This window comes from Chelon labrosus (genome assembly GCF_963514085.1).
Source record: "Chelon labrosus genome assembly, chromosome: 15".
Lineage (NCBI taxonomy): Eukaryota > Metazoa > Chordata > Actinopteri > Mugiliformes > Mugilidae > Chelon > Chelon labrosus.
Genome location: NC_140348.1, coordinates 9455632 through 9482991, shown reverse-complemented (window position 1 = coordinate 9482991; position 27360 = coordinate 9455632). Strand labels below are relative to the sequence as shown.

The window sequence follows — 27360 nt, the reverse complement described above, 5'->3', positions numbered from 1 at the left end:
GGAAGGTCAAACACACACACACAGAAAAGAAAAGAAAAGAGACTTACTGCAGAGTCGGAGCATGTAACTGTACATCTCATCTCTGTCACACTCAAACAGCTTAGCCGTCATTTCCACCATCTGCTCCAAGGCCTCCATCTATACACACACAACCACAATATATACTTCAAGTTGGAATGTTTATATTTTCAGTCTTTGTCTTTTGTGGCTTTGACTACTGTCGTTCAGTTATGTGCGTGTGAGTGTTACCTGGTGATTGAAAATACATTTCTCTGCATACCACTGCAGGCGTCCGGGCTTAGCCCTCACCCCAGGAGTCTAGATGTGGAAAAGAGAGGAGAAAGTATAAGGAAAGAGTCAAGAGTAGGCAAATGACGGCATCGATAAACTGTAGCTGAACTCGGCATGCACTCTGTTGTGCATTATGTCGATTTAGATCCATTCTGCTGTCTACAGTATCCAGTTGTTTAAATATAACTTAAGCCCTACTCTGACTATTTTATGACATCAGGCCTAAATCACTGAGCACATGCAGAATAACCCCACGTATCAGGCTAAGTTTTATTAGTGAAATACACCTGAACACCATTATCTATAAGGCAAATGTCTATTGATCCACACAAACCCATCTAGACTGAGGAGCATTTTAAATATAGCTATTACCTGATGTATGCCTAATGCAACAATCAATACAGACAGCCTTATCACCATTTTTAAAAAATGAAATGTGTTTGCAAAAAAGGAGCTCTTGTAGTTTTACGTGAGTGCAGCAGATTCACTTTAACATCACACTGATGTATTTTCAGCAGCTTTGACTGTAAACCAATATGAGAAATGTGAAGATAATGTTTGGCCTTGAGTGGACTGGCAGTAAAAGCTACGAGGCAGTGCGTCAATGCACAGACAACACAGCTGGTATACAGTAGCGCGTTAGGGAGTCTGATGGCAGGGTGTTATTTTCATACGCAATTAGCCTGAACTTTGTGGAGAATTAATTACCGAGTTTATAGAATGTTATTAAAAATGTCTGTCAAAAGTTTCTAGATCATTTATTCCAAGTTGACGTCTTCAAAATGTTTGCTCTGCTCAACCAACAACTCAAAACCCCCCAGTGTAGGGTGGAAGAACTAATAAATTTCATCATTAATATTTCACAAGAATGACTTGTGCGGTCTCTAAGCTCTTTACTTAAGTCTGCAATGTGAGTATACACTGACCGGTCATATCATCATGACCACGGACAGACATGGAGAATAACACTGGGTATCTCATTTCCATGGTACTTGTCAGTGGGTGGGACATGTTAGGCTGCAAAGGAACATTTTGTCCTCAAAGTTAATGTGTTACGAGCAGGATAAATTGGCAATAGGAAGGATTTGAGAGATTGACTGTCAGGGTGTTCCCGGTCTGCAGTGGTCATTAAGAAAAAGTGCTGAACCGGGGACATGGTTGTGGACGGTCAAGGCTCACCGATTCACACGGGGAGTGAAGGCTGTCCCGTGTGGTCCGATCCAACAGACGAGCTGCTGTAGCTCAAACTGATGAAAAAGTTCATGTTGGTTCTGACAGAAAGGTCTCAGAACGCACAGGAACAGGAGTTACTGGTGTTGATTTGGACTTCAAATTCCCCAGATATCAATCCAATCAAGCAGCTGAGGGATGAGCTGGACAAACTAGTCCGATCCACACAGGCCCAACCAGCTCGCAACTTGCAGGACTTTAAGTATCTGCTGCCAATGTGTTGGTGGCAGATACCACAGCACACCCTCAGAAGTTTAGTGGACTAAAGGGGAACCTACACAACATTAGGCAATAGGTCATAATGTTATGGCTGAGCGGTGCATGCAGTATCACGTGAAATTAGAGCATTCAAAAATTCAGTTTTTGCCTGAACGTACAGTGCTTTACTGCAACTTGTAAGAGTTTACCTAAGCACATTCATTTTTCCTCCCAGCTGAAGATCAACCCAGAGCTCATGTTATACACTGAGTATAACACTGAGATAATTTATTTAATTGTGAAAAGCTACAGCTAACAGAAGTAGACGGAGTGGAAAACAGATTATAGCATAACATTTCAAAACACAACATGAGCTGGAGTCTTCAATTTTCTAGGAGCTTTGCTTTGAGGACACCAGTGATAGCAGATAAACAGAGCGTGTGGGCTGTCAATACGGGCTGACATAGATTGATCTGCAGGCTCATGTAGCAACGATTTAGCCTGATACGTGGGGTTACTAGATGATTATTATCATGGAATAACAGTGATCAGGATTTCATCTGTCTGCCGGGGCTTTGATACAATCTGAATAAGACTAGGATTGAGAAATCTCACTCTCTTCCTGGTAATCTGGCAAAGAAAAAAAAAAAAAAAAGAGAGGGACATAGAGCGATCTGGCAGGAAGTTAATCTGAACGAGGATCAACGGCGCTCAAACCCCGCTGGCCTCTTTGATGGGAGCCCATCATACCGTGAGAGGGAGGGGAAAGAAAAGAAAAGACGGGCTTCATCCCTTCCTCTGACCGTCCCTCACTGTCATCCTTTCCTCTTTCAATCCCCACTTCTCTCAATCCCTCCCTCCCTCCTCCAAATCTCTCCCCCGCTCCTCCTCGGCCTTTTCCCCTGCCTCTCCATCCCTCTGGCTGTCCCAAGCAAAGGCATTATGTTCTTACCCAGCCAGCCAAAGGGACAAATTAAAATGTGTTGCACTCACTCACTCCCTCTCTCTCGGCCTGTCTAATCTTCTTAGAGACTAAGGCCCAGTGCAAGTGCTCCATCTTTTTTTTTTTTTTGCCTCCGATTCCTTTTACTTGGTAAAGTCTTGAGGGCTCAACGCAAACACACACACACACACAAATATGTTTGGGATTTTGAATCCGTCAGGACAAATCTCCCTAATCTGGGCCGAAAACAAAATCCTCAGAAATAAGAAGGCACATAATTTACACACATGCACCCAACAAGGGTAAATGAAAAGAATTCAAAGTTGAAGCAAACAAAAACAGCGCAAACACTCTCCCTTTCAGAAAGAGATAATGGAAAAATGTCAAGCAGGTCGGATTATCAGGACAATCCTCGAAAACACACACACAGGGCACAGTGTGTTAGAGTCCATCTTGCAGCCTCTTTAAGAGTCTTCTTTGGCTTTTAGTCACTGAAACACTATTACAGGTTTCACTCTCATCCTTACGTACATGTACACAAAAAGAAAAAGCTATAGCCAACCTCGCCTCACCTCCACTTAACAAACCCTCTCCATCTCAATTCCTAATGTTCTAATTCCACTAATCACCTGGCCACTTAGCCCACACGCACACACAAACACACACACACACAGGGCCAAAGCCCTCTCCCTAACACAAAAACACGTAATGGCTCACCACTCTTTAGCAATACTACCTAACCTTGACCATAACACGCACACACGTACGCGTGCCGCAATAATAGAACTGGCCACCTGACAATCCCCTACCTAACCATGACCATTTAGCACAAAATTGGCCACCTTTCTCTATCATTACATTTAATTAGCTGTGATTAATCAGCTGCCAATTATACCAAACACAGCCTAAAGAGAGACACCACTCTGGATCGCCACTTGACGCTCTCACAGAGCTAAAAAAGTATTGGTGCGTTTGAGTGTGCATATTTAAGAGCTAGATATGATTCTATTGCAGTTACATCACCTGAGTGCTGCATACGACAATGAGACAATTGGGAACTTTCCGCTCAGAGACTGTGTTTTCCTTTAAACGTTTATGAAGTGGGTGGCAGCTTTTTGTCTCGTTTTTCCTTGAGTATTCTCCAAAAGAGGCCAAAACCCTAAACTTAACCACGCCGTGAAACTTCTGTCGCCACTGATTATGCTTCAAAGCTGCGTTATGAAAAATGGATTAAACACCTTTGGGTAACTTGAGAAGTTTAGCTCCTATTGACGGATGCATTGAGAATTAAAACCCGACTTTGAAGCTCTTTTCAGCTATTGTTCGATGTAACCCTAACAACAACAGTTTCGGCTGTAGTGATTCTTGAGTATTCTCCATTGTCTGCTAGCTTGCTAACTCCCTCAGCTTCAGAATTCACAGGCTTTCTCGCATGACCTCCTGATTTCAACGGGCTTCAAATCTGAGTTTCCGTCTCCTTGACTAGGCCTACCGTGCATCTAATCTATTTACAAGGCATCAACAATCTCACACATCCCTGGCATGTAGCCGACTATCATAAGTCGGATAACAGCCATACAATCTAGCCGGAGAGGAATGCCACAATAACAACATGTCGATAATATTTAAGAGGGTTGGAAATCCTCAAGAGGGACAAATCCCCCTTTCAGTGCACATGAGGACACGGGGGATAGAGTGATGTCAGAGGGAGGGAGTTAAGGTATTTTTTTTTTTGCCTCTGTTTTGTTCTCTTCCTGATTAGACAACATAAAGGCCTTGTTTCTCTTCCTCTGATGCCAGACTCATCCCTCTGTTCATCAATCTCTTTCTCCTGCTGTCCGGTCCCAAACTGCTCGTTCGTTTCATCCATGTGAAAATCGCTTCTTATCCGCCCGCTTTGCCTCTCTCCTTTCCTCACACTAATCTGCCGGGCTTACAGCAGGACTTAAGATGACAAAGATATAAATATTCATGAAATATCCAGGTCAGATGATGTGCAATAACAAAAAAAGAGGCTGGCAATTCGATCCTGCATGTTCTCTGTGGGTCATGGCAGCCGTGCAGATGGCAGAACAGTTTTTCATCAGGCAGATTCTCTAAGACTGAGAAACTAAGTTTTCTATTGAGGTCTCTATTGAGATCCAATAAACCTAAATAAAGCTGTTATTTCACAATTAATAACTGTGCTCAATGCTCAGTATTATATAATATTATATATCTCTTTCTAGACCCATTCGTTGTATTGTCTAATTTAGGAAATCCTTCATTCGGGGGACTTTCTGAAAAGAAGGACACATTTAGTTCCAAGTAGAAGAAGTACCTGGTTGCTATAATAGTTCCTTTGTCTGCGTATGTGTGTGCGCTCACCTCAATAATCTTCCGAGCCTCACGGTAACGGCCTGTCTGCAGGAATCCAAAGAACAGATCATACAGCATCGTCATCTCCCCTCGCTCCTGACTCACAAAGTCCATGGCTGAAGAGAAAGACAGACAGGCGGGGAAACAGAGCAGAGAAAGGTCATGAATAAGATGCCTGCACGGTAAACAAACCCCCCACACACTTCATCATTTCCTTCTGATTCCATTATTTGGCACAATGTCCCAGGCACGAAGCAGTCGTATCAAGTCTGCTCTCAAACAAACACTCGAGTCCCGAATGAAAGCCTAAGCTCCGCTGGTAAACTTGCTAAAGCGCTCTGCTCAGCGTTACGTACTATCTCTGTCCGGCAGCCTCTGGACAGGTACCACACACACAATAAGTGCAAACTTCCAGTTATCTAAATGGACTTGCATATTCAGCAAAGCAGTGGACGAAGGAATAATCCTTCTCCCTTTACTTGCTGTCATTTGAAGTCAGAAGAAAGGATGAGGTGTGCTTTTTTTGGACTTTAATCAGACAAGTTTCTGACCAGCTGGAGTATTTTTTGGGCAAATATTCACTTCTTTACTTGTAGTTGAAGACTGAAGCATGTGGGCTCATTACAGCACCAATTAAGTCTCATGTTCCTGACATTTGCAGGTTAAAAGCATGTCTTAGGTCGTCTTCTTATTTGAAAATCGCTCAGCGGTTGCTATGGTTGCCCGCTAACACTTTATTTCTTCTGTTGATGCCTGAACTCAAACCGAGGTCAGAAATGTGAGTGAAGATCTTTTGACAAGCTGTGTTATGCTTTTAGTGTGCTTTGGACCATTTGAAGGCCAATCTGCTGGAAGTTTGTGGTGTCAGTGCATTTGTGGTTTTATTTCAGAAGCTGTGGTTTAAGGTGAATTTTTAGACTATCCATGCTCTACGGCAGGATGTGCCCACAGGAGCAAGCCAGGGTGCAGCCGGCTACGGCACTCAACATATACTCACAATGCCGTCATGTTGAGTGTGACTCAAGGTTTATGTCATGAGTCATCCCACTCTCCTGGCTTTATATGATGGAGTAGGGGACAGAATCATTTATTTATTTTAAGATTGGCCGGTTGGCTCTGGTTTACATGCTGGCCTCTGTCAAACTTGTAAAAGTTACTTTTGTTTTTGAGGGTTTCGGTGACTGACGCTGAGGGTTCAGGAGGAGAGGAGGGAGAGGGGTCAAGAGGTGCTCCACTGCATGGTTTCAACCTTTACGCACTCTAGAGCCACTTGCACTGCGCCACATTGAACCTGACCCTTTCACCGCACAGCTGTCCACATACAGAGAAGACCGTTCTAAATGCGATTGGCTGACGTGCTTAACCCGCGACCCTGGTCTTCACATTTCTCGCTCCCTGCTCCTCTTGGAATGGTTGGCACTTGTTACATATGCGTTTAATGCAAGCACTGAACGGGTACTTTGGGTACACGCACACACAAATGAATAACAAAAGGCTACAGACATTCAAGTAAAGTTGCAAAGCTGGATCAAGTTGGGTTGAAGTTGGGAAAAATTAGCATGTAGTGATGACAAGCAGCGATGTGTCTTGTACTGATGTTTGTTTCAGGGGTGTAACGCCAATAATTTTCAATTATTATAATAGTTTTTGTGTGGTAAACTTGTAAAGTAAATGCTCTGTTGATGGGTCAGAGGCAAAGATGACTGAGCGTGACATCTACTTAGACAAACATGTAACCTTTCTGAAGTAGGTCCGTGTCTCCTTTCTCCACCAGACCAACGATGATGTCGTGGATGCGAGGCAGGTGGTTGTAGCGCCGCTGACACTCCAGCGTTGCTTCGAGAGCTCCGGGCAAGTCCTTGCTGCAAACACACAGAAACACACACACAAACACACACAGAGCGAGTTAGAGCCAGGTCTGTCCAATCAGTCATGTACAGGATTTTGTCGGCAGAGAAAAGAGACCGTATCGTGGGGTGTTAACCCCGTGACCTCCTATTCAAGCACCGTGACCCGCCTCAACAATACAGCCCTTTGAATTCATGACAGGACAACTGTGGGTGATGAAGCCTTTTGGCCTCAATACATCATTCTCACACAATCAGGCACACTCTCCCACACCTGTCTGTGAGGGGCTAATGTCTCTCTGGACAGGCTTTTAGAGGTGAAGCAATGCAACAGATAAAAAGGCTCGACTGATCTTTACCCTCTCTGCTCCGCTCCCCTTGCGCCTTCCGACTTCGCCGTCTCTCTTTTGTCCTCTCTAAACCCGCTTTAACCTCCGCTCATTTCCTCTTCTCTCATTTCCCTTTTCTCCCAGGCTTCCTACCTTCTCCTCCTCACAACCTTCTTTTTGATTCCACGCTGTCAGCGCTCGCACCCCTCCGCTGACCTCGCCCCCCAGCTGAGCAATTTTGCAGAAACATGGCAACAACATTAAAGCCCCACGCGCACCCTTCGTCTCATGTCATCTCGCGCTCAGCCTATCCTCCTGTTCCCTTTCTTCGCAACAAACAAAAGAGCGAGCGGAAGGGAGGATGAGTGCGCCTGATGGAGAGATAACTAGAGAAGTAGAGATAGAGATGGGGAAAGGAAGCAAGAAGCCAAGAAAAGGGGGAGTGTGAGAGAGAGAGACCACTTCAATCCCCTCTATTGTGACAGCGCTGCCATCAATCTGTTGATTGGGTTATTACCATGTCAATCACACAGAGGTCAAAGCAGATAGGGCACCCGTGGGGGGAGACAGGGGGCAGGGTGAGTGAGTGAGAAAGAGACAGATTGAGAGTGAACAGGTATAATTTCTAAAGTGTTTTCTCCTCTAATCAATTAGACAAGCGGATATGTGTGATACGCCATAAAAACACACCAACAACTTGGAGGGGAAAAAATACAGCAAATGATATGACCTTGAGTTTAAAAGGAGAGGAAGAGTGTGATGGAGGGAGGAGGACTGATTAGGGTTGGAAAGCAGAGAGGTCCGCTAATTGAAATGAAGAGGGACAACATTATTCAGCAGCGCCAGTCAAGAGGCTGTTAAACCGCACAACAGCCTGATTGAACACGGCAGAAGAGAGGCAGAGAGATTTTTGAAAACGAGAGAAAGAGCGTGGAGATCGAACGAGAGAGGGCGGGTTTGCAATCCACTCAAAACGGGATAAAGATAAAACATAAGATGTAGTTTGTAATTAACGTATCTGATATACACAATTAATTTAAATGTTGTGGCTCACGGGGATTTTTACACTGGAGCCATTTAACATTTCAAAGTTCCACATTTGTTTCATCATCGTGCCATGCGTCCACCTCTCTCATCCCTCCATCGAGCTCAACTACTTCTAATCCTTCCTTTCTAATGAGACATATTTAAAAAAAGAGGAAAAGGGGAAAAAAAAGAAACATCACTCTTGGCAAAAGAAGGGCCTGGCTTTGCAATTACACCCCCTCTGCCTTCATCCCCTCTCCCCCCTCTCTCCGCCCGCCGATCCACCCCAAAAAAAAAAAGAGCTAAAGATGTCGAAAGATGGATAATTTCCCTTAGGTACAATTTAACTGTCACTTTGCGTTGCCATTTACTGCGGCGCACAGCCCTGTTAATGTCCCCAACTTTGCATGTCAGCCACTTTCCAGCCAATTAAGCCCTGAAAAAATAACGAGCGCTCTGCTCGGTGGAAACCTGAAGGATTAGACAAGGAAGCTCATTTTGCCTCATCTCACTCTCACCCCCACCTCCTCCTCCCTTCCTCCATCTCCGTCCCCCTCTTTTGTTCGGAGGAGATGGGCAGGCCTGTTATCAAGCCACTGTCCCCGTCGCGTGGGAGAACGAGGTGTCTGTGTCTCGAAGAGCAAATGAGACTGTGATCATGACACCACTAGCCCGCTGTTACACGTGTTCAAGAATGACACTTACTTATTACTAGTAATGTTCACGCACCACACAGGTGAATGTGCGTGAGTTAAGGTCTTTTAAGGTACATTGATTCGGATCATTATCGGAGCCATCCGGAGGAAAACCGCTCATAAAGTTGATGTGGGGAACGTGTTAGCTGTGCAGGTGCTCTACAGTCAGATACACACTCAGCAAATGCTAGCATTCATAAACGGGAAAGAGATGCCGGGTGATATTTCTTGGTGGGTTTGTAGCATTTACAACTCTATAAAGTCAAAATTTATGTGTAAAATACTGATTCTTCACAGCACAAGTGTAGTTTTAGGATCAAAATACTTAATGGTTTAAAATATCTTTGGCTCATTTCATGTACTTTATTAATCTACTACCAGTTTTTCTTTTAGGCCTTGTAAGTGGGAGTGAACAAGGCATTTTTCCTCCGAGCCACTCATCTCATTTCTGCTCTCTACCCTCCTCCTCCTCCTCCTCTTTACAGTTGCCCGTCTTATCATACATGTCCCGCCAGCTCTTCATTTTGTTGGACTCATTAGCATTCCCTGTCGCTAATCACCTCCACGAGGATGTGGCAATGTGAGCTAGCTGCCAGCTAGCGTGGAAGCAGGTTAGCGCACACAATGCTGAGCGGACGGCCATGAAGGCTAACGGGGCGGCGCATGTGATGGGCTGTCAGGGGCTAATCTGGCGGAGAAGTGTTCATTAAGTCATTAGCGCTGACGCAGCGATGAGACGGGTGCAGGCGGGAGTGATGCCTGCTTTGTCCTCTCTTTATCGCCTCCCTCCATCCCTCCTCCTCCCGACTGTCTGTTTGTCCGCTGACTGACGGAATGAAGAGGTGGAGATGAACAGATGAAGATAAAAGATAAAAAGAGAAGAGCGCAAGGAGACGGATTCAACCGGAGTGCAAACGTTGGGTCTTGTGTGGTGCTCGAAGCTGCCCTGAAGCTTAGATGAACCACTGCTGGAGCAATACTCTTTACGTTACTAAAGATGTCACACTTTTGATGCAGCCTTTAAAAAAAAAATAATCTATTTTCAAATAGAGCTTAATTAAAAAACTATGAGTTCTGCAGCCTTACATGTCTCTTGTCACTAAAAACAATTAAAAGCTAATGAAATAAGGTATACACCATAGACTTGTTTTATCTATTAACCTGCAATTAATTTAACTATTTCAAGGATAATCAGAGTTGACACTAATTTTTCTTTTTATATTAGAGATGACAAGTTTAAGAGAAGAAAAATGACTTGCTGGAGCTTCTGTATGTTGCTGATGTTTGTTTGAAAAATCTGAACTACGTCTGGTAAAATGGGCAACTACCTAAATCTATCAGCACATTAGGTTTGTAGGTGAAACCAGCTAAACGCTCACAAATGCGCCACTAACAAACACATGACGGATGATGGCAGACTACAAGCAGCGATCTTGTTCTCTTGTGTTCATTAGCGTGTGCACGCCACACTATCATTTGGAGGAAGTACAACTGGCACTTGATTTGCGCGGTAAGCTGCTGTGTGCGTTTGTGTTTTGGCTGCTGCTGATGACCCAGGAGTAAATTAGCCTGCTAATCTCACAGAGGCAGTGATTAACGAGTGAACCTAGAAACTCTTGTTTGTGCCAACGACCAGACGTTCGGCAACACAAACAGCAGCAGGGGAGCTCCGCTGTGTGTGTGTGTGTGTGTGTGTGTGTGTGTATAAAAAGGTCTACCTCTACGCCAGCATGTACACTAGAAGTACACTGTATGAAAGCATGTGCAAGGGGTGTGTGTGTGTGTGTGTTGACGGGCCCCTAACGGTGCACCACGCGGTATGGTAAATCCAGCAATTAGTGCTTTGTACATAATTAACATGCTAATGAGTTGATCTACTTAAAAGCTGTTCTGAAAAATAGAATACACACACACATACACTGAATAACACACGTACTGAATAGAGTTGAGGGGTGGGCCAATACCAGTGACCCCACAGCCAATGTTTGCCAACGCTCATTTGCATACTTGCATTATTGGAGGAAGCATCGATGGCCATCTCTCACCACACACACACACGTTTAAACCTCGGAGGATAGCAGTGGGTGTTTGAGGAGATCAGGGGTGGGGGCTCATGGGAGAGGTTGCAGCTGGCGCATCCTCAAACAAACAAAACCTGGCTCTAACACACACATACACACACACACATAAATGAGCAATTTCCACATCCTCTCTCTGTCTGAATCGCTGACCCAGAATATAACCCCAGCTATGATCATAGGGAGGGATGAGTGACTCATTGAGACACACATACATACACACACCTGGCAACAGGCTTTGGCTGATGAAGACGAATTGGAAAACAAAAGTGAGCTTGTTGGCTGGTTCGTGGACAACTTCAGCCATGAAAGGGAAACATACCCCAACACACATAAATGTTTTAACATCAAATCTGGCCAGTGAGCCAGTTTGCATGATTTTACGATCAGGGCTTTTTTTTGATTTGTAAAACAGTTTAACCAGTGTTTACCTTTCCAAGTAAGCTGTAACTACAGGTGAGCAGAGGTTGGCGGTGGGCTTGATCAGGCCGAGAGCAAAGAGGGTGTCCTGCAGCCGTTGGACGACGGAGGCGCCTCTCTGGGAAGCTACGGCGTTGAGCATGTGAAAGAGTGTGCTAACGTGTGTGTCGTTGAACACAACCTTCTTCTCTTTCATCTCTTTCAGGATGTCCACTGCCTCTGTGATGGAGGAGGGGAAAAAAAAGAGAAATTATGACAAGAAATATCTGTGACACTTGTCCCTACAGCTCTACACGTGTGAGAAACACACCACCAAAAGAAATGATGCGAGAATGATTTAAAGTTAAAGAGAAGAGCACAATTGAAAAGGACAAAAGAGATGGAGAAAGAGAGATGATGCAGAGACATGAGGAGACAGAAAGCGAGAGGTGGGCAGAGCTTGGCTGGGAGAAGAGTAGGGTGTGTGAATATGATAAAAGGCCCCTTTAGCTAATTCCATGTGGGGAAAACAAACCCATATTAAAACAGCATTTTGCACCCAGCGGGGATGCAAATCCAACCCCGTATAATGCCAACTCTGTGCTAATTGCTACTTGCGGTTTTCTAAACGAGACTACAATTACCGGACCCCTACAATGGAGGCCAGCTTTTTGCCGTGGCCATGTGGAAAGCACTTGGGGGGCTAAATTATAGGTATGTGGCGACAAGGGCCCGCCGTGGCCCCAGTGAGACCTCGGTAAGCGGGCTGAGGGGTGGATCGGTTTGGTCAAGTCCAGCCGGTAATGGAGGGCTTTTTACTGGGCCACGCGCCCATCTGGCCAACACTCGGGGCTAAATGGTGAAAAGGGAGTGTGTTATGTGTGTATATATGTGGTGTATCAGGGTAAAGTAATTAAGATGCATTTACCGTCTATTTAGACAGCTGCTAATGGGCTGACAGCGATACAGCCGCTCTCCACCACAGATACTAATCTATACAGCATGACCAAGAAGAAGGGAGGAGATGCAGAAACAGAATATATTTGAATAATCTGCATTAAATCTCCAGTTGCAGGGTAATACTGGCGCCTTGTTTAACATTCACTCCAAACCCTTTGCTCTTTTTATTGGTGGAAATTTAAAACAGAAAAGCAGAAAAAAAAACAAATAAAATTAAAGTAAACCAATGTGGGTGTAATGATACCTAAACCTACACAGCTGTTAATACAACAAAACCCTTCACACAGGAGTGTCACTCCACACTGGGAACGCACACTTGTGGGCTGAGGAACGGGGCCACTGGTGAGTGCTTTGGCATCCTAATTTCAGTCTGTCGCTCCATCTCTCCACCTTCCCGTGCCAGTTGTTATGGCGATGGGGAACGAAGGCTGTCACAGATTTAATGGGACAGGAGAAAATAGAGGAAGGAAGGGTGGAGTAGGGGTGACTGGCAATGGAGGAGACACTGCTAAACGGGGGAGTTAAAGGCAGGACAATAAGAGGGGGATGAGGCTTGTCAGGGGGATAAGTTTAGTTAGCTGTGTAAGGGCTTGACATGAGCGATGAAGAATGGAAAAGGGTAAACTCTGAAGTTAATGTGTTTTCTTCCACTTGTGTGTTCATGTATTACACTTTAACATCATGGTCATAAATGTCACTGTAAAAGGATCCAAGGTGACACCTCCTGTTTTCTTTTTTCTCTGTCATGTATGATCGTGGCCATGTATGGACTCAAGTATTCTGCCAATAACCAGAATGAAAAAAAAAACCCTCATGTAACCACCTCAATCAGATCAAACTGTCCAGATGAGAAGGAATTTTCAATCCGATTGACCCACGTGGTGTAAACCTTTGATAGTCCAACCACATAAACACTTCATCTCATGGTTTCTTTCTGACTGGCAAAAATACACTCATGCATTACTGCACAATTCTGCCCCATGTAGGGCAGTCGGACAATTGGTGAATTTTCAAGAGAGACAGAAACATGGAGAAAGCAAAACAAGTTGTTCAAACAAGTGTTTGAGAAGATGTACAAAACCAGAATCGATGTGGACAATGACACTTGGAGACATTACATTGATGCTTTATGGTAGGCAGACACACATGGAAACAGTTAATTTGGAATCTCTAATCAGAATAATTTCAATCTGGTTGAAAAAATCTTGTCCATGTAAACATAGTCATTGATTATGGCCACCTTCTAAGTTTAGTTTGTTAGAATGAGACTGAGTGAACAATGAGTCAAGGAGAAATTGTGACTGGACAATCGTGCAAGATGAAAAGTCAGTAGACAACAAAACCAATTAAAGTTTATTTGAAGTCCATGAATTGTGAGCAAATGTTGACCTCATGTTGGTACAAGAACAAAGGTCAGGATACAAAACTAGGGTTCATCATCTCAGAACCACCAAAATCTTATGTCAAACCTAGATCTAAACCTAGAAGTTGTTGGGATAGTTTAGTCTGAACTAACTAGTTTGGTCAGACTAACAGACTGACTCCATATTGTAGTAAAGCTACTAGAAAGACATGTTTCAGTAAAGGAGGGGTGGGTTGCCTTACAATTGTGATCTACTTTCATGTGTACATGCCAATACAATAAAGAGAAACTGTGGAAATAAATTGTTAGAAAATCCTGCAATATATAGTGATGGTATTTCTGAGAAATGCTGGGAAGCACAGAGCAAAGAATCACTGAAAGAAAAACACCAACATCTAAGGTTTTCCAGTAAAACAAGTTGATCACAGGCAGTGGTGTCAATATTCACAATTTTTCAGTAATGACCTGACTTGTTTGCGGGTCTGCACTCTATCAGTTCAGATGTAACATATTCTCGCTCTCTGACTCCGTCTCTCTCCATGTCTCCCTCCTTCTGTCTATCTGTACCTCTTCTCCATCACTATCTGACAGACCCGCTAATCACCGAGACCAATGGCTTGGAGCTGATCTGCCCAAATGGAGCTACACTGGCTAACATCCTTCCATCCAGCATCCAAACCACCCCTACGACATTCTCCCTCCATCTCCCCCTTTATCCGTCCGTTTAGCCAGTATGCATATCCATCAGCTCAGCCGAGCATCATGGCCAGCACAGCGAGCCAAAGCACGCACACACACACACATCAAGAGATGGGGAGGCAGACAAGCCAGGTAAACAAACATCACACAGCCCAATGGTTCATCTAATGTTCCATGACTTGACTGCTAGTGATGTCTCTTTCCCAAAACACACACATTCACCTCACCAAATTCAATGCCAGGACCACCTGAAGCCAGAACAAGTTTTGTTTACTCAAGTCGGAGGATGGACAGATGGAGGAAGAGGGGCAAGGGCAGGTCAAAGTGGTGATAAAGGAGATATATTTAAAACAGTGGAAGGACAGAAGAGAAGAAGAAGGAAGTAATGGGGGTGTTTCGGTTTCCTGAAGGCCAAGTTGATGTGTATGGCAGGTACGAGGGGTCACATGCTCGACAGATTAAAGGTTGAACTTATATAAAAGGTGAATTAATAATGAGGTATTTATATCAAGATTTAAACCAAAGCAAGGTCAAGCATTTTATATGTTCTGGAGCTGCTCTTTATTTGTGTGTTAATCTTTCCTTTTACATGGTTGAACAGTGGATTCTCATGAATTTGTTTTCCACTGACATTAACTGTGTACAGTAAAAAAAGAATAATATCCAGCAAGTTAAAGTTCAGCACTTTTCTACCTGCCAGTGTTGGCAGAGAAAAACAATTACTGGATCTCTACAAAGATGAACATAAAGTGTAATGTGGATGGCTGCAGTATGGGGGAAAGAAATATCACACAAATGTAAGATTTATACGGGTTCGCCTGGGTTTGTTCACACTATGATGCTGTAACAAGTTTAGCATTTAGCAACTTTTGATTTTGTGGTGACAGATCATCTCTTTATGATGCATCGTTTTGTACCTTTTTGGTTGTTCTGTAGTCTTGTCAACGTAATCTGTCACCGACAAAGGTCCAGTTAGTGTCAAGAGAGCCAGGCAGACCACTAAAATTAGACGCTCACTGACGGCATGACAGAAATAATAGATGGTTTAAAAAATTAATTGGGTAGAAAAGGAGGAACTAATTATGAGGAATTGCTCCAGAGAGGTGTTAGAAGGAGGGTGACAAGAATAAACTCATAGGAATAAAGTACTGTAAAAACAAAGTTGCGTGGTGAAGAGGGAAGAGAGGCTTTGAACCAAGGGCAAAAACAACAAAGCCATTAGAGAGGGTGAGAAATAAAAGAAGATGCCAGGAGACATGATCTTCATCTGGGCCTGGTGTGTGCTGGGAGCCAGGCGGGTTGGGGTGGGGACAGGCTAACATCAAGGTTAGCCATGTGTGCTAATGTGGCTGACAAGCGTCCCCTCCATATGCACACTCCGGCTAATGGCAAATGCGTTAGCACTGCCTATACACACACCAACACACACACCGACCAGCAGGCCACCAAATGCCTTTTGCTTGAATTCACATGCAAATTTGTGTGTTACTACGTGTGTGTGTGTGTGTGAGAAATACTCAAGCACTTCGGTGGACATGATCTGCCATTAGCATCAAGGCGGATTTCAATAATTCTGGAAAAATACACACAGTCCTGTAATTTTCCCCCTCTCTCATTTCTCACTGACGTGGATGTGTGAATGTGCGCGGGGGGGGGATAAGAGAATGACACGCTTCGCGACAGAGCGGGGGAGAGAGGGTCAGATAGAGAGACGGAGATGGAGACGGAGATGGAGACCGCGAGGGAGCGCGAAGGGGAGGAGAGGAAAAGCGAGGACAGACAAGGGAAACATTTTTCCTGTCATTGAGTGCAAAAAGCAGAGCGGCAAAACTGATGGTAATTGGGTCTTCAATGGGCTGAAGGAAACCCACCGTAGCATTCTGGAAATGGCCTGGCTAATGTGGTTTGAGAGAAGGAGAAGACAGATTGTGACAGAGCTTGTGACACACACCAGCTCAGCCACACACACACACATCAGTTTTGAAGTTGAAGTCTGATCTACGGTCAGAGATAAAGTAGTAAGGAAGTAGGAAATAAGTCAATTAATCAATAATCAACTATTCTGATGACTGATTTATTACTGAGGTAAAACCAAGAACTCCAAGAAAACGTCTAAGGGCTAAGGCTTCGTTTATAGTACGGCAAGGGAGCTAAACCTTTAGAAGTATTTAGAAAACCACTTTCACTGAAACCGCTACAATGCATAAAAAGGGAAGACCTTTGAGTAGACGGTGGCCGGCGGCAGAAAGATGGAGAATTTATGGAAGTGCTTGTCCTGCCACTGAGAGACGTGAAAGAGGAAATGTATTTTGGCCCAATAATAGTTGTGGTGTGCTCCGCCACAGTGTGTATGCATGGCAGGCTACAGTGTAGGCCACCGACGCCATAGCTATACCCAACGCTGTGCCTACCCACGGCATAGATCTGAATGAGAACACTAAATCTTGTTTTAGGTTCAATTCGTTGCAGGTGTAGTGGAACTTACCCTCCAGTTTGTCATTTAAGGAGAGGGCCTTGATGAGTGCGATATATTTATTGGGATCCAGCGCTACTGAGGAGTCCTTACGAGTCCTAAAAGCACAGACAGAGATGTGGAGAGACAGACTTCATTAATGTATTCCACTTACAGTAATGCAACTCATCTACAGTACGAGCTCTGTGTTCAGTCTGGTGCTGGATCCAGGTGGTGAGTGAAGAGGAGGAAACAGGGGAGAGTTTCCTGTGTTTTTGCCAGTCAACAGAGCGGCTGGACCCTGCATTAATGTCTCCCCTAATACCACTCAAGTTAAACTTTAATGGCCTGCTACTGGCCGCAGCGCAGCCTTGTGTGCTTCCTGCTCCACTCACATCTCCCTCTTCAGGTTGAGCGCCTCCTCCACATTGTTGTGGCGACAGCACAGGGTGATGAGGGTGGCGTAGCCGCCGGCCGTCATCTCATCTTCGTACTGCTGCTTCAGCTCAAGGGCGCGCTGCAGATTCTGATAAGACAACAGAACTCTCAGGAAAAAACAAAAACAACAACACACAAGACAGAGCTACTAAATTCAAGTAAAGGGAGGTCTTATGAGACGTATCCAAACAAGTCCTACCTCCTCAACACTCAGAACCTGCAAAGCTTGTTTGAGAACAGATCCCAGTGGTTTGTTCTCTGCTTTCAGCTCAGTCAATTTATTCTCAAGTGTCACCAACTTAGCCTCAGTACCCTGATGGAGACAGAGAGGTGTTAAACACACAACATCAAGTGTACATGGGGCTTGTACCAACAGAAACAAAAGACATGTTGTGCACGCTCATCTCCAGAGAAGTTATCAGGAAAACTGTGATGCATTTTAAAACTGTCCGACTCACAGTGGCACGAGGAGTAGCTGGCTCCGAGCTGCTGAGCACTCTGTCTTTGGGATCCACCAGGGCGATCACGTCCTGACACAGACAGTTAAAATTGTGAGGTGAGCGAACTAGTTAGAGCTACTATAACAACACTAGAGAGAGCAAGGAGAGCAAATAATGGTGCAAAAAGAATAGAACACCCTCAGTTTAGTCATATCATGCTTTCAGCTGTCGAGGTTATCTTTACTGAGGCTTTTCTAAAGTGACCCTCTAGTCGGACAAGTCTGAAAATCCAACTGTAAAAGCCTGAAGGTTGGCGTCTGTACCTTGATGAGTTGAGGAACCTGGTGAGACTCCAGGATGTTCCTGATGCCTCTGTAGATGTTCAGCGAAATCATAACATTCTACAGGAAAATAAGAGAAGGAAAATAAACATCAACAAAAGACCAAGCAAATAGGTTCAACATGGGGAGTTATATAAATGGTCATCGTTGGAAATGCTGAATTTTGAACTGAGGGACATAGAAACTACCACCAAAGATGTAAGTTTCATTCAGGAAAAAGTGGAAGGTTTCAGGTAGTAATTTACAGGTGAACTATATATAAACTCGTTTGGACACAATTAATTACTCCAAAATGAGTTTTTTAAATAATTCATCATTCGTCCTTTCTGCCACACAAGCTGCTGCTACTGAGCTCACTGTGATCAAATGTGGCCGTACTGTATTTGTAGATGATTGAAAGACTACTCTGGGACTTGGACCAGAAAACAGTTTTGCTGAATCTCAAACAGCCTGTTAAGACGCGACTCTTGGCCATAAAATGTAAAACATGATTTAATCTTCCGCAGCATGTCTAGACGTCCCAACTCAAACCTTCTCTCTTCGGAGATGGAGCTCAGGATTGGAGGTCATGTAAGTTTATTCTGTAGGGAGTTTGTGTATGCTGGGAATAATCCGAGTCCGATTACACACTGCAAATCATCTCCGGTCCGAGAGTGTAAGCTCCTTTAAAGCGGTAGGTTATGAATGAACTGGACATGCAGTATATTAATGTATGAATGTGTGGCGTGTGTTTTTCTGTAACCTGGTGAGTGTGTGCATACCTGAGCCTGAAGCTGATTGAAGAATTTCCGCAGTTTGTCTTCCTGGGCGCTAACTTCCCCTTCTGACATGCTGTCTATCAGATTGTAGAGGAAATAGGATGCAATGTCTGGACACACACACAAACACACACACAGTGAGCGTTTTTCTTTGGAATAGATTTCATTTGCCACCGTGTCAGTCACTGCATTCATTTGTGCATTTATCCTATTTTTTCTCGTAACCTCTGCAGAGTGCGTGCTTTTTTTCCTCTTTCTGCTGACAGAGGCTGCTTTTGGGCTGGAGTTTGACTGAATGTGCGACGGCTGGCTGTGACAGCTTCCTCTTACTTCAGCGCTCACACACAAACACGTCCGCCGATGTCGTCTAACGGGATGTGACATGGATAACAGTCTCCATCGCTCCCACCAGCACACACACACCAGTTTCAGCACTTGGGACTTAGTGACACACACACTGACATGGAACGACATTAGCGCCCCACACACACACACACAGCCAGAGCAAATACACTGCCAAATAGTGACACACACACACTTTAACTACTCAGCGCTGTGTCAGCAGCCAGGCTCCATTTCCGCAAGTCTTTCACTTACAGACCAACACAAACACCTGGACATAAACACACACACACACACAAGCATCGTGATGATGTGATACAGAGACTGAATACTCTGCAGTTTTTGTCATCTGAATTATAGTTAGTATAACGCCAGAGTATGTAGAGACCGGCTACACATTCTCACCAAAGACACACACATCTTGAATGCATACAAGGACATGTATGCATTCCACATGTGTCCTTGTGTGAAACTTACGAATGGCCCGATATGTCACTGAGAACACCGATAGTTTCCTTACCAGAAGACGAGGTCTTTTCTTTGCAGAAGCGCTCATCTTTGAACAAGAGCTCAGTAATCTGGAAAACAAATTAAAACACAAACATGTAAGGTCAGCATTTAACTTTAATACCTGACAGAAGATCCTCCACAATATGTACAAGAAAGAATAATAATAATAATTTAATAATAAGATATTAGGATGAGGCTAGAGGTTTAACTGCCCTACAGACACTCCAGTCCTTTTAAATGGGTCTTTTAAATTTTCTTTTTAAATTTTGTAGTTTAGTTTTTAGAAGTTTAAATTTGAATGCACGCGAATGAATCCTGTATTTACATATTGCCTAGAATTGTCTGAGCTAAAAATCACCCATACATTTATACGCTCAGAGTGGCATAAAGAGATTTGGATCGGATGGGATTTGTCATATTCCAGAGTTTTCTTCAGTGTTACTTGTCATGCAGCAGATGGTAAATACATTCTTAATCATAGGAGATTAGCTTCTCAAGAAAAAGCCATCACACACCAGCAGCTAATGTTCTGCTCGATGCTTGAAATGTTTAACAAAAACAGAGAGTGTTCTCCTTTTTCACATTTAGTTTTTTTTCTTTTATTTTCAGCTATTTTCAAAATTAGAAATCCTATATGTCAGACGGTGTGTGGACTTACCTTCACCATGCTCTCCACATCCGATGACCTGCAGGGGGCAGTAGAGGACAAGACATGAGCCACATGCATTGCTGGCAGGTCAACAACACTCCAACTTGTCAGAGTTGTTCATAAGCGACAACGCATTTTGCTTTCAGGTTACAAAACATAAAAGGGTCACCTACACGTATCTCCAGTGCTCACTTCTTGTGAAAACTGAAGCTCTACCTGCTCCCCATTTCTTCTTAATTTTTGACATGATAAAATGATCACCTTAATTAAATAAATTTGAGTGTTCATAAACTAGATTTAAATTTAATCTTGCATGTATTTCTAGACATTTTAAATAAATGCAGTCAGTTCGCATTTACAAATTTATATTTTTCAAATATGAAAATAAGTTTGACATAAATTAGTTTAGATGAATTCATCAATACATCACGTATTAGGTCAATACATTTTTTTTTTCCTTACAGGATGTTTGAATTCAAGCGATCCTAATGCAGACAGTGTCATGTTGCCATAGCTACTGAATTGACAGTGTAGTACAATACACCGACAGAGATTTTCCACTTTGACACTCTCAATCCCACAGTACAAGAGAAGAGAGATGGCAGTACAAAAGCCTGGGAAACCACAAAAGACACAAACACAAAGTCACACACACACACACACACACACGGGCTAAATGATGACAATGTGTGACATTTCTGGCGTTGTCAGCTAGTCGGTGGAGAGGAAGAGAGAGGGGGAGATGAGAGGAGAGAAGAAGAGGTCTTTAATGATTAAATTATCCCCTGACCTTGTCTTTGACAGGGGCAGGTCCCGCATTGCAATGACACGGCGCTCGCAAACACACACATACACACTCCCCAAGTGACAAGCCCAATTATGACCCTGTCAGGCAACCTAACCGTCACAAGAGTGTGTGTGTAGGTGTGTGTGCGCTAATACGACGAGAGCAAAGCAAATGGAGGAGGAAGCGGATTCAGACACAAGGAACCATTAGTGGATACTACGAGTCAAAGTGTCGAGTCAAAAACCTGCCGAATCTAGCACAAAACTCTGCTAATCTGCATTTCTTTAATTAATATATGTCTCTCACTGTTTGTCATGGGTCTTTTACTCTACTTATATTATTTCTTACATGTACTTGAACTAAAAAGTATAAATGTACGCTGCTAAGAACAGAATGTTTTATCCCTTCGAAATAACAAAAAGATAAGGATTTATTTATAAGGACACACCACCTTCCAGAGAACGATCCACATAATCTTTATTTCATCCATTATCTTAAATGATCAGCATCCACTGAGCTGATTAACATGTGAGCTACAACAAAGAGGCCAAATTAAAAGCTCAAAGTTAAGCACAACTGTTTTAGTTCTGTTGAAGAAATAACTTTGGTCCCCGCAGACAGGTCAGCACTTTTCTCTTTGACTCACCTCCAGCCTCACTCAGGGGCCGGAGTGTTTTTGTGTGTAGTGCTAAACTGTAAATATTCATAAACACCCCTTCAACAAAAGCCCGTGGGTCACACCCTGGTCCTGAGGCCAACTGAGTGTGTGTGCGTGTGTGGGTGTGTGTGTGTGTGTGTCTGAGCCCAGAACAAGGGTCTTTACTATGAAGGGCATGGATGGGCATCTTCTAATTTACATATCTCCCACGGTGCTTTGGGGGCGAGGGCTGAGGGATGACGGCCTCCATATGCATGAGGCGCCCGTGTACATCTGTGTACGTGTGTGTGCACGACTGCGGTGTTTTTCCCCGCAGCTGGCCACATGCACGAACCCTGTCGATGGTGTGATAGGCTGCACATGTCATATTCATAGCATATGCCGCAGTGACCTCCACAGTGCTACAGGCCTTTCCTAAAACGCCAGTCAGGGGTTTTTGGGGCAAATTATGGAGAAATATGGAATATAAAATGACGGAGGAAAGACACAAACACACAACGGGCTAATTGACTCACTTTCTGAAGCCTGTGATGAGGCTGCTGCGGAAAACAACGAGGTCCAACGTGGGGAAAGAGGGATCCGACACTGGAAAAAGAAAGGAGATGGACGGAAAGGGATTAATGCGAAAAAACCGTCTCCATTTAAGATGTGGTTGTATGTGAAATATCGTGCTGAAGAAATTTGACCTGTTAAGGTAAAATTATTTATTATTTAGTAGATGAGCAATGAGAGAAATATTCGAAGAAACACAAAAAACTTCATCATCAGGGACACACTCTGAAATACATAGAGGAAACAGAGCCATGGATGTGAAAATGAGTGTTTGAGACTAAAAGGAGATGAAAGACAGAAAACAGGAAGAATCATCCATTATTTACCAGCCTCCTCTATCCCATCCCTTTTGCCAGTTGAGGCACCTCTCTCCTTTTACATATTCACACAGACTAATCTCTTAAAAGGCCTGATGAGTACAGAGGGGTAAGTGGACAAATGTATGTGTGTGTGTGTGTCTGTGTGTGTGTGTGTTAACGCAGGGCCAATTAGCCCACAGGCGAAGCAGCGATTTTTATGATGATGGGTGCTCAAGATGCTGTGGAGAGTGTCGGCGTTGAGGTGCTTACGTGTGGTGTACAGTTTGGCCAGGTCGTTCACAGCCAACGAGCGAACCTCTGAGCTCATAATGGTCCCCGAATCCATGGAGACGCCTGCATCCTGAAGGGAAAAACTTTCATGAGCGAAAATTCTCTCTTTTCAAGCGACCACGGGTAAACACGCGCCGGCTTGTGGGTTACCTGGAGGGCCTGCCGAGCGGCCTCGACGCTGGGGAAGGCCGGGATGATGTACTTGGATAAAGTCTCGATGTCGGCGGAAACGCCAACCTCCTGCATGCCCTTCAACACGTCCAGCACACCTACAACACACACAAGAAGAAGAACCTGAACTTTGTGTCCCTGAAATTAAACATTGGATACCTTTTACTTTGTAGTGACAGACCTGCTTCAAAAACTACAGCAAATTAAGACAAAACAAAAAGATCAGCGCTGCAATTAATGGTTCTTTTTAAATTTTCAGGTTATTAGTCTTAAAAATGCTAAAAATATTTCAAATCTGAGGTGATGACAAAGTCTTACACAAAAGAAAAATGAATTCACTTAGGCAATTATCCAAACTGGAGCTCTATTTTCTTTTAACAGACTTCTATTTATTCATATGGATCCAAGTTACTTAGATCAATAGTCATGATAAATACGTGTCAGTTTGAGATTAACTTCCTGTATCCACAACTCAAACATTCAGTAAAACCACTATTAGGGGAAACTAACCTTTATTCAGCTACACTTTGCAGACAGATACACTTTCCTCTCACTAATGGCTGCGTTCCCCTCTACCTCAGACTGATGGAAACATATTAACAAACACACACGCCGCCCGAAGTGGACTTGTGAACCATCACCCTGTTCTCCGGCAGAACCCCGGGGTCCTGCCCGAGGGAAGGAGGCCAAAACAGCCACATGCATATGGAGCAGCCACTCACACACCCTGGACATGCCTGCAAGTGTCTGTGCCTTACTGGATCTGTGCACATGTGGAGGCGGCACCTCAGCACTTTGCATATGTCTGGGAGCGTGCCCACAAAGGACGGGAGCCTAAATGAGCACATACACATGTCCCCGTGAGTGTGTGCTGCTTTTAGAACAGAAATATCTACATATCTGCAGTATATGCTATATATGAACACATGCAGTGTACCGATCTGCCTTGTTCCCATGCGGACTTCAGCGAGCTACACCTAAAGTGCTTCCTTGAGTTGACACACCTCAAGATGCTGTGTGTATTCACACTCCACTCAGGTTCACAAAACACGCACACACACACAAATATATATATATCTGTGTTCCTGCATCCTCTTGAGATGTAGAGTTCACCTGGCAGACTTTCTCTTTAGCTGAATAAAACATGAGTCCTTGGCTTTTACACACCATTAAAACCTGCGGCTGGGCTGCATTATCCCAGGTAGAGCTACCTGAACCACTCCATCCATCCATCCTTCCACTCATTCATCTCCCCTCTCACTATCCATCTACCCGGCTTTCAAGAAAAAGCAAACAGCCGATCTTCTTCTTTCTTCTCAATGGAGGATCCATCCGCTCTGCCGTCCATTCTTACCCCCTAATCGCTTTCATGCCAGCTTTTTTTTTTATGAAAGGAGACAGGGAGCACCTGGTTTCCTCCTGAATAATCCATAATCAATTTCACGGTGAGGCAGACAGACAGAAAACAAGTGAATGGAGAGCTGGAGGTATAAATGCATGAGCTGGCCTTCGCTCACGTGCTTTCCGGCTTCCGCACATAAGCTTTCATGATCGTCAGCATTTTTTAGCCGTGTATTTTTTTGTAGTTGGTCAAGTTTGTGACCAAGGGCTTTCAACCCTCTAAAGTCCAGGGTGCATTTGCTCAGTTTCCACTCCCATTACTGACAGCGAAGTAACTCCACGTCTTAGCTGGGCAGTAACAAGTCAAGCTACAAATACAACTGCTTTTGCCTCATAGCTTATATGAAAGCTTTTACACAATATGAAGTTATTGCTGGCAGTCGGATTGGAAGTGAGTGGTCTGGATCTGTCAGTAGTAAGTTAAATAGATTTGCAAATCTGGCAAACCTATTGAAAAGACAAGAGTCTGTGAAGTTCATAAAGAGAAAGAGATGAAGATGAGGTTTTGTAGTATGTCTTAAATCTGATCCCTCTAAAGGCCCGGACACACATACCAACATCATAGAACGAGGGGCAACTGTGGCATTGCTTCACGTCGCCTCGGCCTGGACTTAAGTTGAACATGCACTCAATGCACACATGCTCAGTGTCTGAATGAAAGGAAAAAAGCTCTTCATACCAGCAGCTGTAGAAGAGCTACTATTAGCTGGGGAGGCTAAGAAGGGCTACAAATCATTGTGCAGAGGTGCTGTATCTTGAATTACGGCAATCAGTTGCTCAATGGTTTGTAAAATTCAAGGTCATCACATCATTAAAATATTTGTGTATTCGAATGTTCAGATGAGAAGGACTCTCAACGCTGAACTTTGAACTTTAGTTTTGTCACTTCCGTTTCTCTTCTTGTGCACTCACTCACTAAACTGGACAACCAACCAGAGTGGTGTCTCTCACCAACTCATTCCACTGCCGATTCAACATGCTGAATTGGGTGAAAAGATGCAACAAGGGTCCAACATGTGTGTCAATAGTGTAGACACACTGCAAAAACTAGACCACTGGCTTGCCATGTCACAACCTTAAACCTTAAAAGCTTACTTTCATAAAGCAGTCATAGATGCTGCATATGCTGCATGCAACTCAAACTGTGTCTTAATACAAAAAAAGGTGGGAATAAATGTGAATAACAGCGAAGATACAACACAAATCAGCACATGATATTATTAGGTGTCATTCATACTGCACTCCCTCTAGGACTTTCATCTTTTCACTCCGTAAGCCGAATATGTGAAAAACCCTCCTTTCTTCGCCTTCTCTCCTGTCCGAACAATTTAAATAAGGATTTGGCACCAGGGAGAAGTGAGAAGAGTAGAGACCTCTCCAGGTTGGTCAGCAAAGCCAAGTCTGACATACCATCCAGGCAAGAAGTATCAGAGTAGTGAGTTAAGCATGGCAGTGGTCACAAGATATCATCATCAGATTCATGTCTTCAGGTTAACTGTCACAGACGAGAAGTGTGGATGGAGAAAAGAGGAAAAGAGGAGTGGAGGGAACCGGTAGCTGTCATCTCCTCTCGTCCTCGGACATGAGTACCTGTCACATCCTCTTTTCTTTGTCCTCCTACACCTTCTATCCATCCTTCTCTGTGTCTGTGACTTTCTAAAGGTGGACTTGCTGCAAAGTGATGGCAGCTAAGAAACATACATTTTATTTCTGATTAATCCAACAAATGAACTCAAAAGTTCAGGAGATTAAATTACAGATAGCAGTGGCTTCTGTCTAAGGGCTGCATTAAAGAAAAGGCTGGAGATGAGCGTACGTGAAGGAAGTCGGGTAAGAGGGTCAAGTCTGGAAAGAAAACAGACAAGAGAGCCTTTCCATCTCTCTCATCCCCCAAAACACACCAGAAACACTCCCTGCCTCTGCAGTTCCCCCTCCCTCTGCCTCCTTCTTTTTCTTGTCAGAAGTGATAAGAGCGCGTTGCGTCGTGCTGGACTGACAAGCGTTGACTAGCTGGCGGCAGGTGGCAAGTACGGCCAAGCATATGCTTTTGCTAAACCCGCCAAATCCACACCTCATCAAAATGTAAAGGGTTTTTTCCCCCCTCTTCTCCTCATTTCTTCCCAACCCTCCCCCGTTGCCCCCCTCCAATTCCGCAGCTCCGGCCTCTCTGCCCGCTAGTGACACCTGTGGACAAAAAGTGACACAGCGCTTAATACTTCATGGGCCGTGTACAGTGGGGCGCGTAATCCAAAGTGAATTCCCTCAGAGCGCTTGCATTTACATGAAATCAAGTCACTCTGCATCAGTCACATCACCTGCACTGGCCCCCGAAAGCCCCCCCGAACACACACCTCCTACAGCCAATGAGTGTGAGTCCAGCAGGGAGAGAGGGGAGGGAAAAAAAAAAAAACAGAGAGGCTGCATCATTCATGAGGGTTAAGGCTAACACCATCGGAAACAAGTCAGTGTGTGAGTGAGAGAGAAGTTTCTTCACTTTCCTCTCTTCGGTCCTTCCTTCTTTCCGCACTGTGATACTTAAATAGAAGCTGTCTTATGAGTTTCTGTGGCTTTGAGACTGAGCGGTTGGAAAATTTAAGTCTACACATGTGTGCCCGTGCATGTTTAAACCGATGTCTAGTCCTCATCTTCATTCTGCCAAGTCAGGCAATGAGACATCTCACCAGCCAAACCCGAGAATCTGTCCCCACACAGGTCTAACCGTTTTCTCCTCCCTGCCAGCTCAAATGTTGTCAATTGGCTGACAGGAGAAAAATACATCATTTATTAATCGCTCTAAAAAACCCCAAAGAGAGAACCAGAGCTCAGCATAAATAAAGCACTTAAAAACCAAACCG

The 27360-nt window shown here is 44.1% G+C and overlaps 1 protein-coding gene across 1 annotated transcript in view; it reads right to left on the bottom strand.

Annotated features, from left to right (window-relative positions):
* Nucleotides 1-27360, bottom strand: part of lrpprc (leucine-rich pentatricopeptide repeat containing) — a 56773-nt gene that overhangs the window by 22651 nt on the left and 6762 nt on the right. Inside the window, exons 12-27 of the mRNA XM_084561109.1 lie at nucleotides 23084-23202; nucleotides 22913-23003; nucleotides 22307-22376; nucleotides 20356-20383; nucleotides 19708-19765; nucleotides 18849-18955; nucleotides 18070-18147; nucleotides 17765-17836; nucleotides 17506-17619; nucleotides 17264-17394; nucleotides 16902-16987; nucleotides 11427-11634; nucleotides 6758-6882; nucleotides 5030-5136; nucleotides 250-318; nucleotides 48-138 (exon numbers count right to left, since the gene is read on the bottom strand). Of these exons, the coding sequence (XP_084417235.1) occupies nucleotides 48-138; nucleotides 250-318; nucleotides 5030-5136; nucleotides 6758-6882; nucleotides 11427-11634; nucleotides 16902-16987; nucleotides 17264-17394; nucleotides 17506-17619; nucleotides 17765-17836; nucleotides 18070-18147; nucleotides 18849-18955; nucleotides 19708-19765; nucleotides 20356-20383; nucleotides 22307-22376; nucleotides 22913-23003; nucleotides 23084-23202 (1554 nt within the window). The remainder of the gene's footprint in view (nucleotides 1-47; nucleotides 139-249; nucleotides 319-5029; nucleotides 5137-6757; nucleotides 6883-11426; nucleotides 11635-16901; nucleotides 16988-17263; nucleotides 17395-17505; nucleotides 17620-17764; nucleotides 17837-18069; nucleotides 18148-18848; nucleotides 18956-19707; nucleotides 19766-20355; nucleotides 20384-22306; nucleotides 22377-22912; nucleotides 23004-23083; nucleotides 23203-27360) is intronic.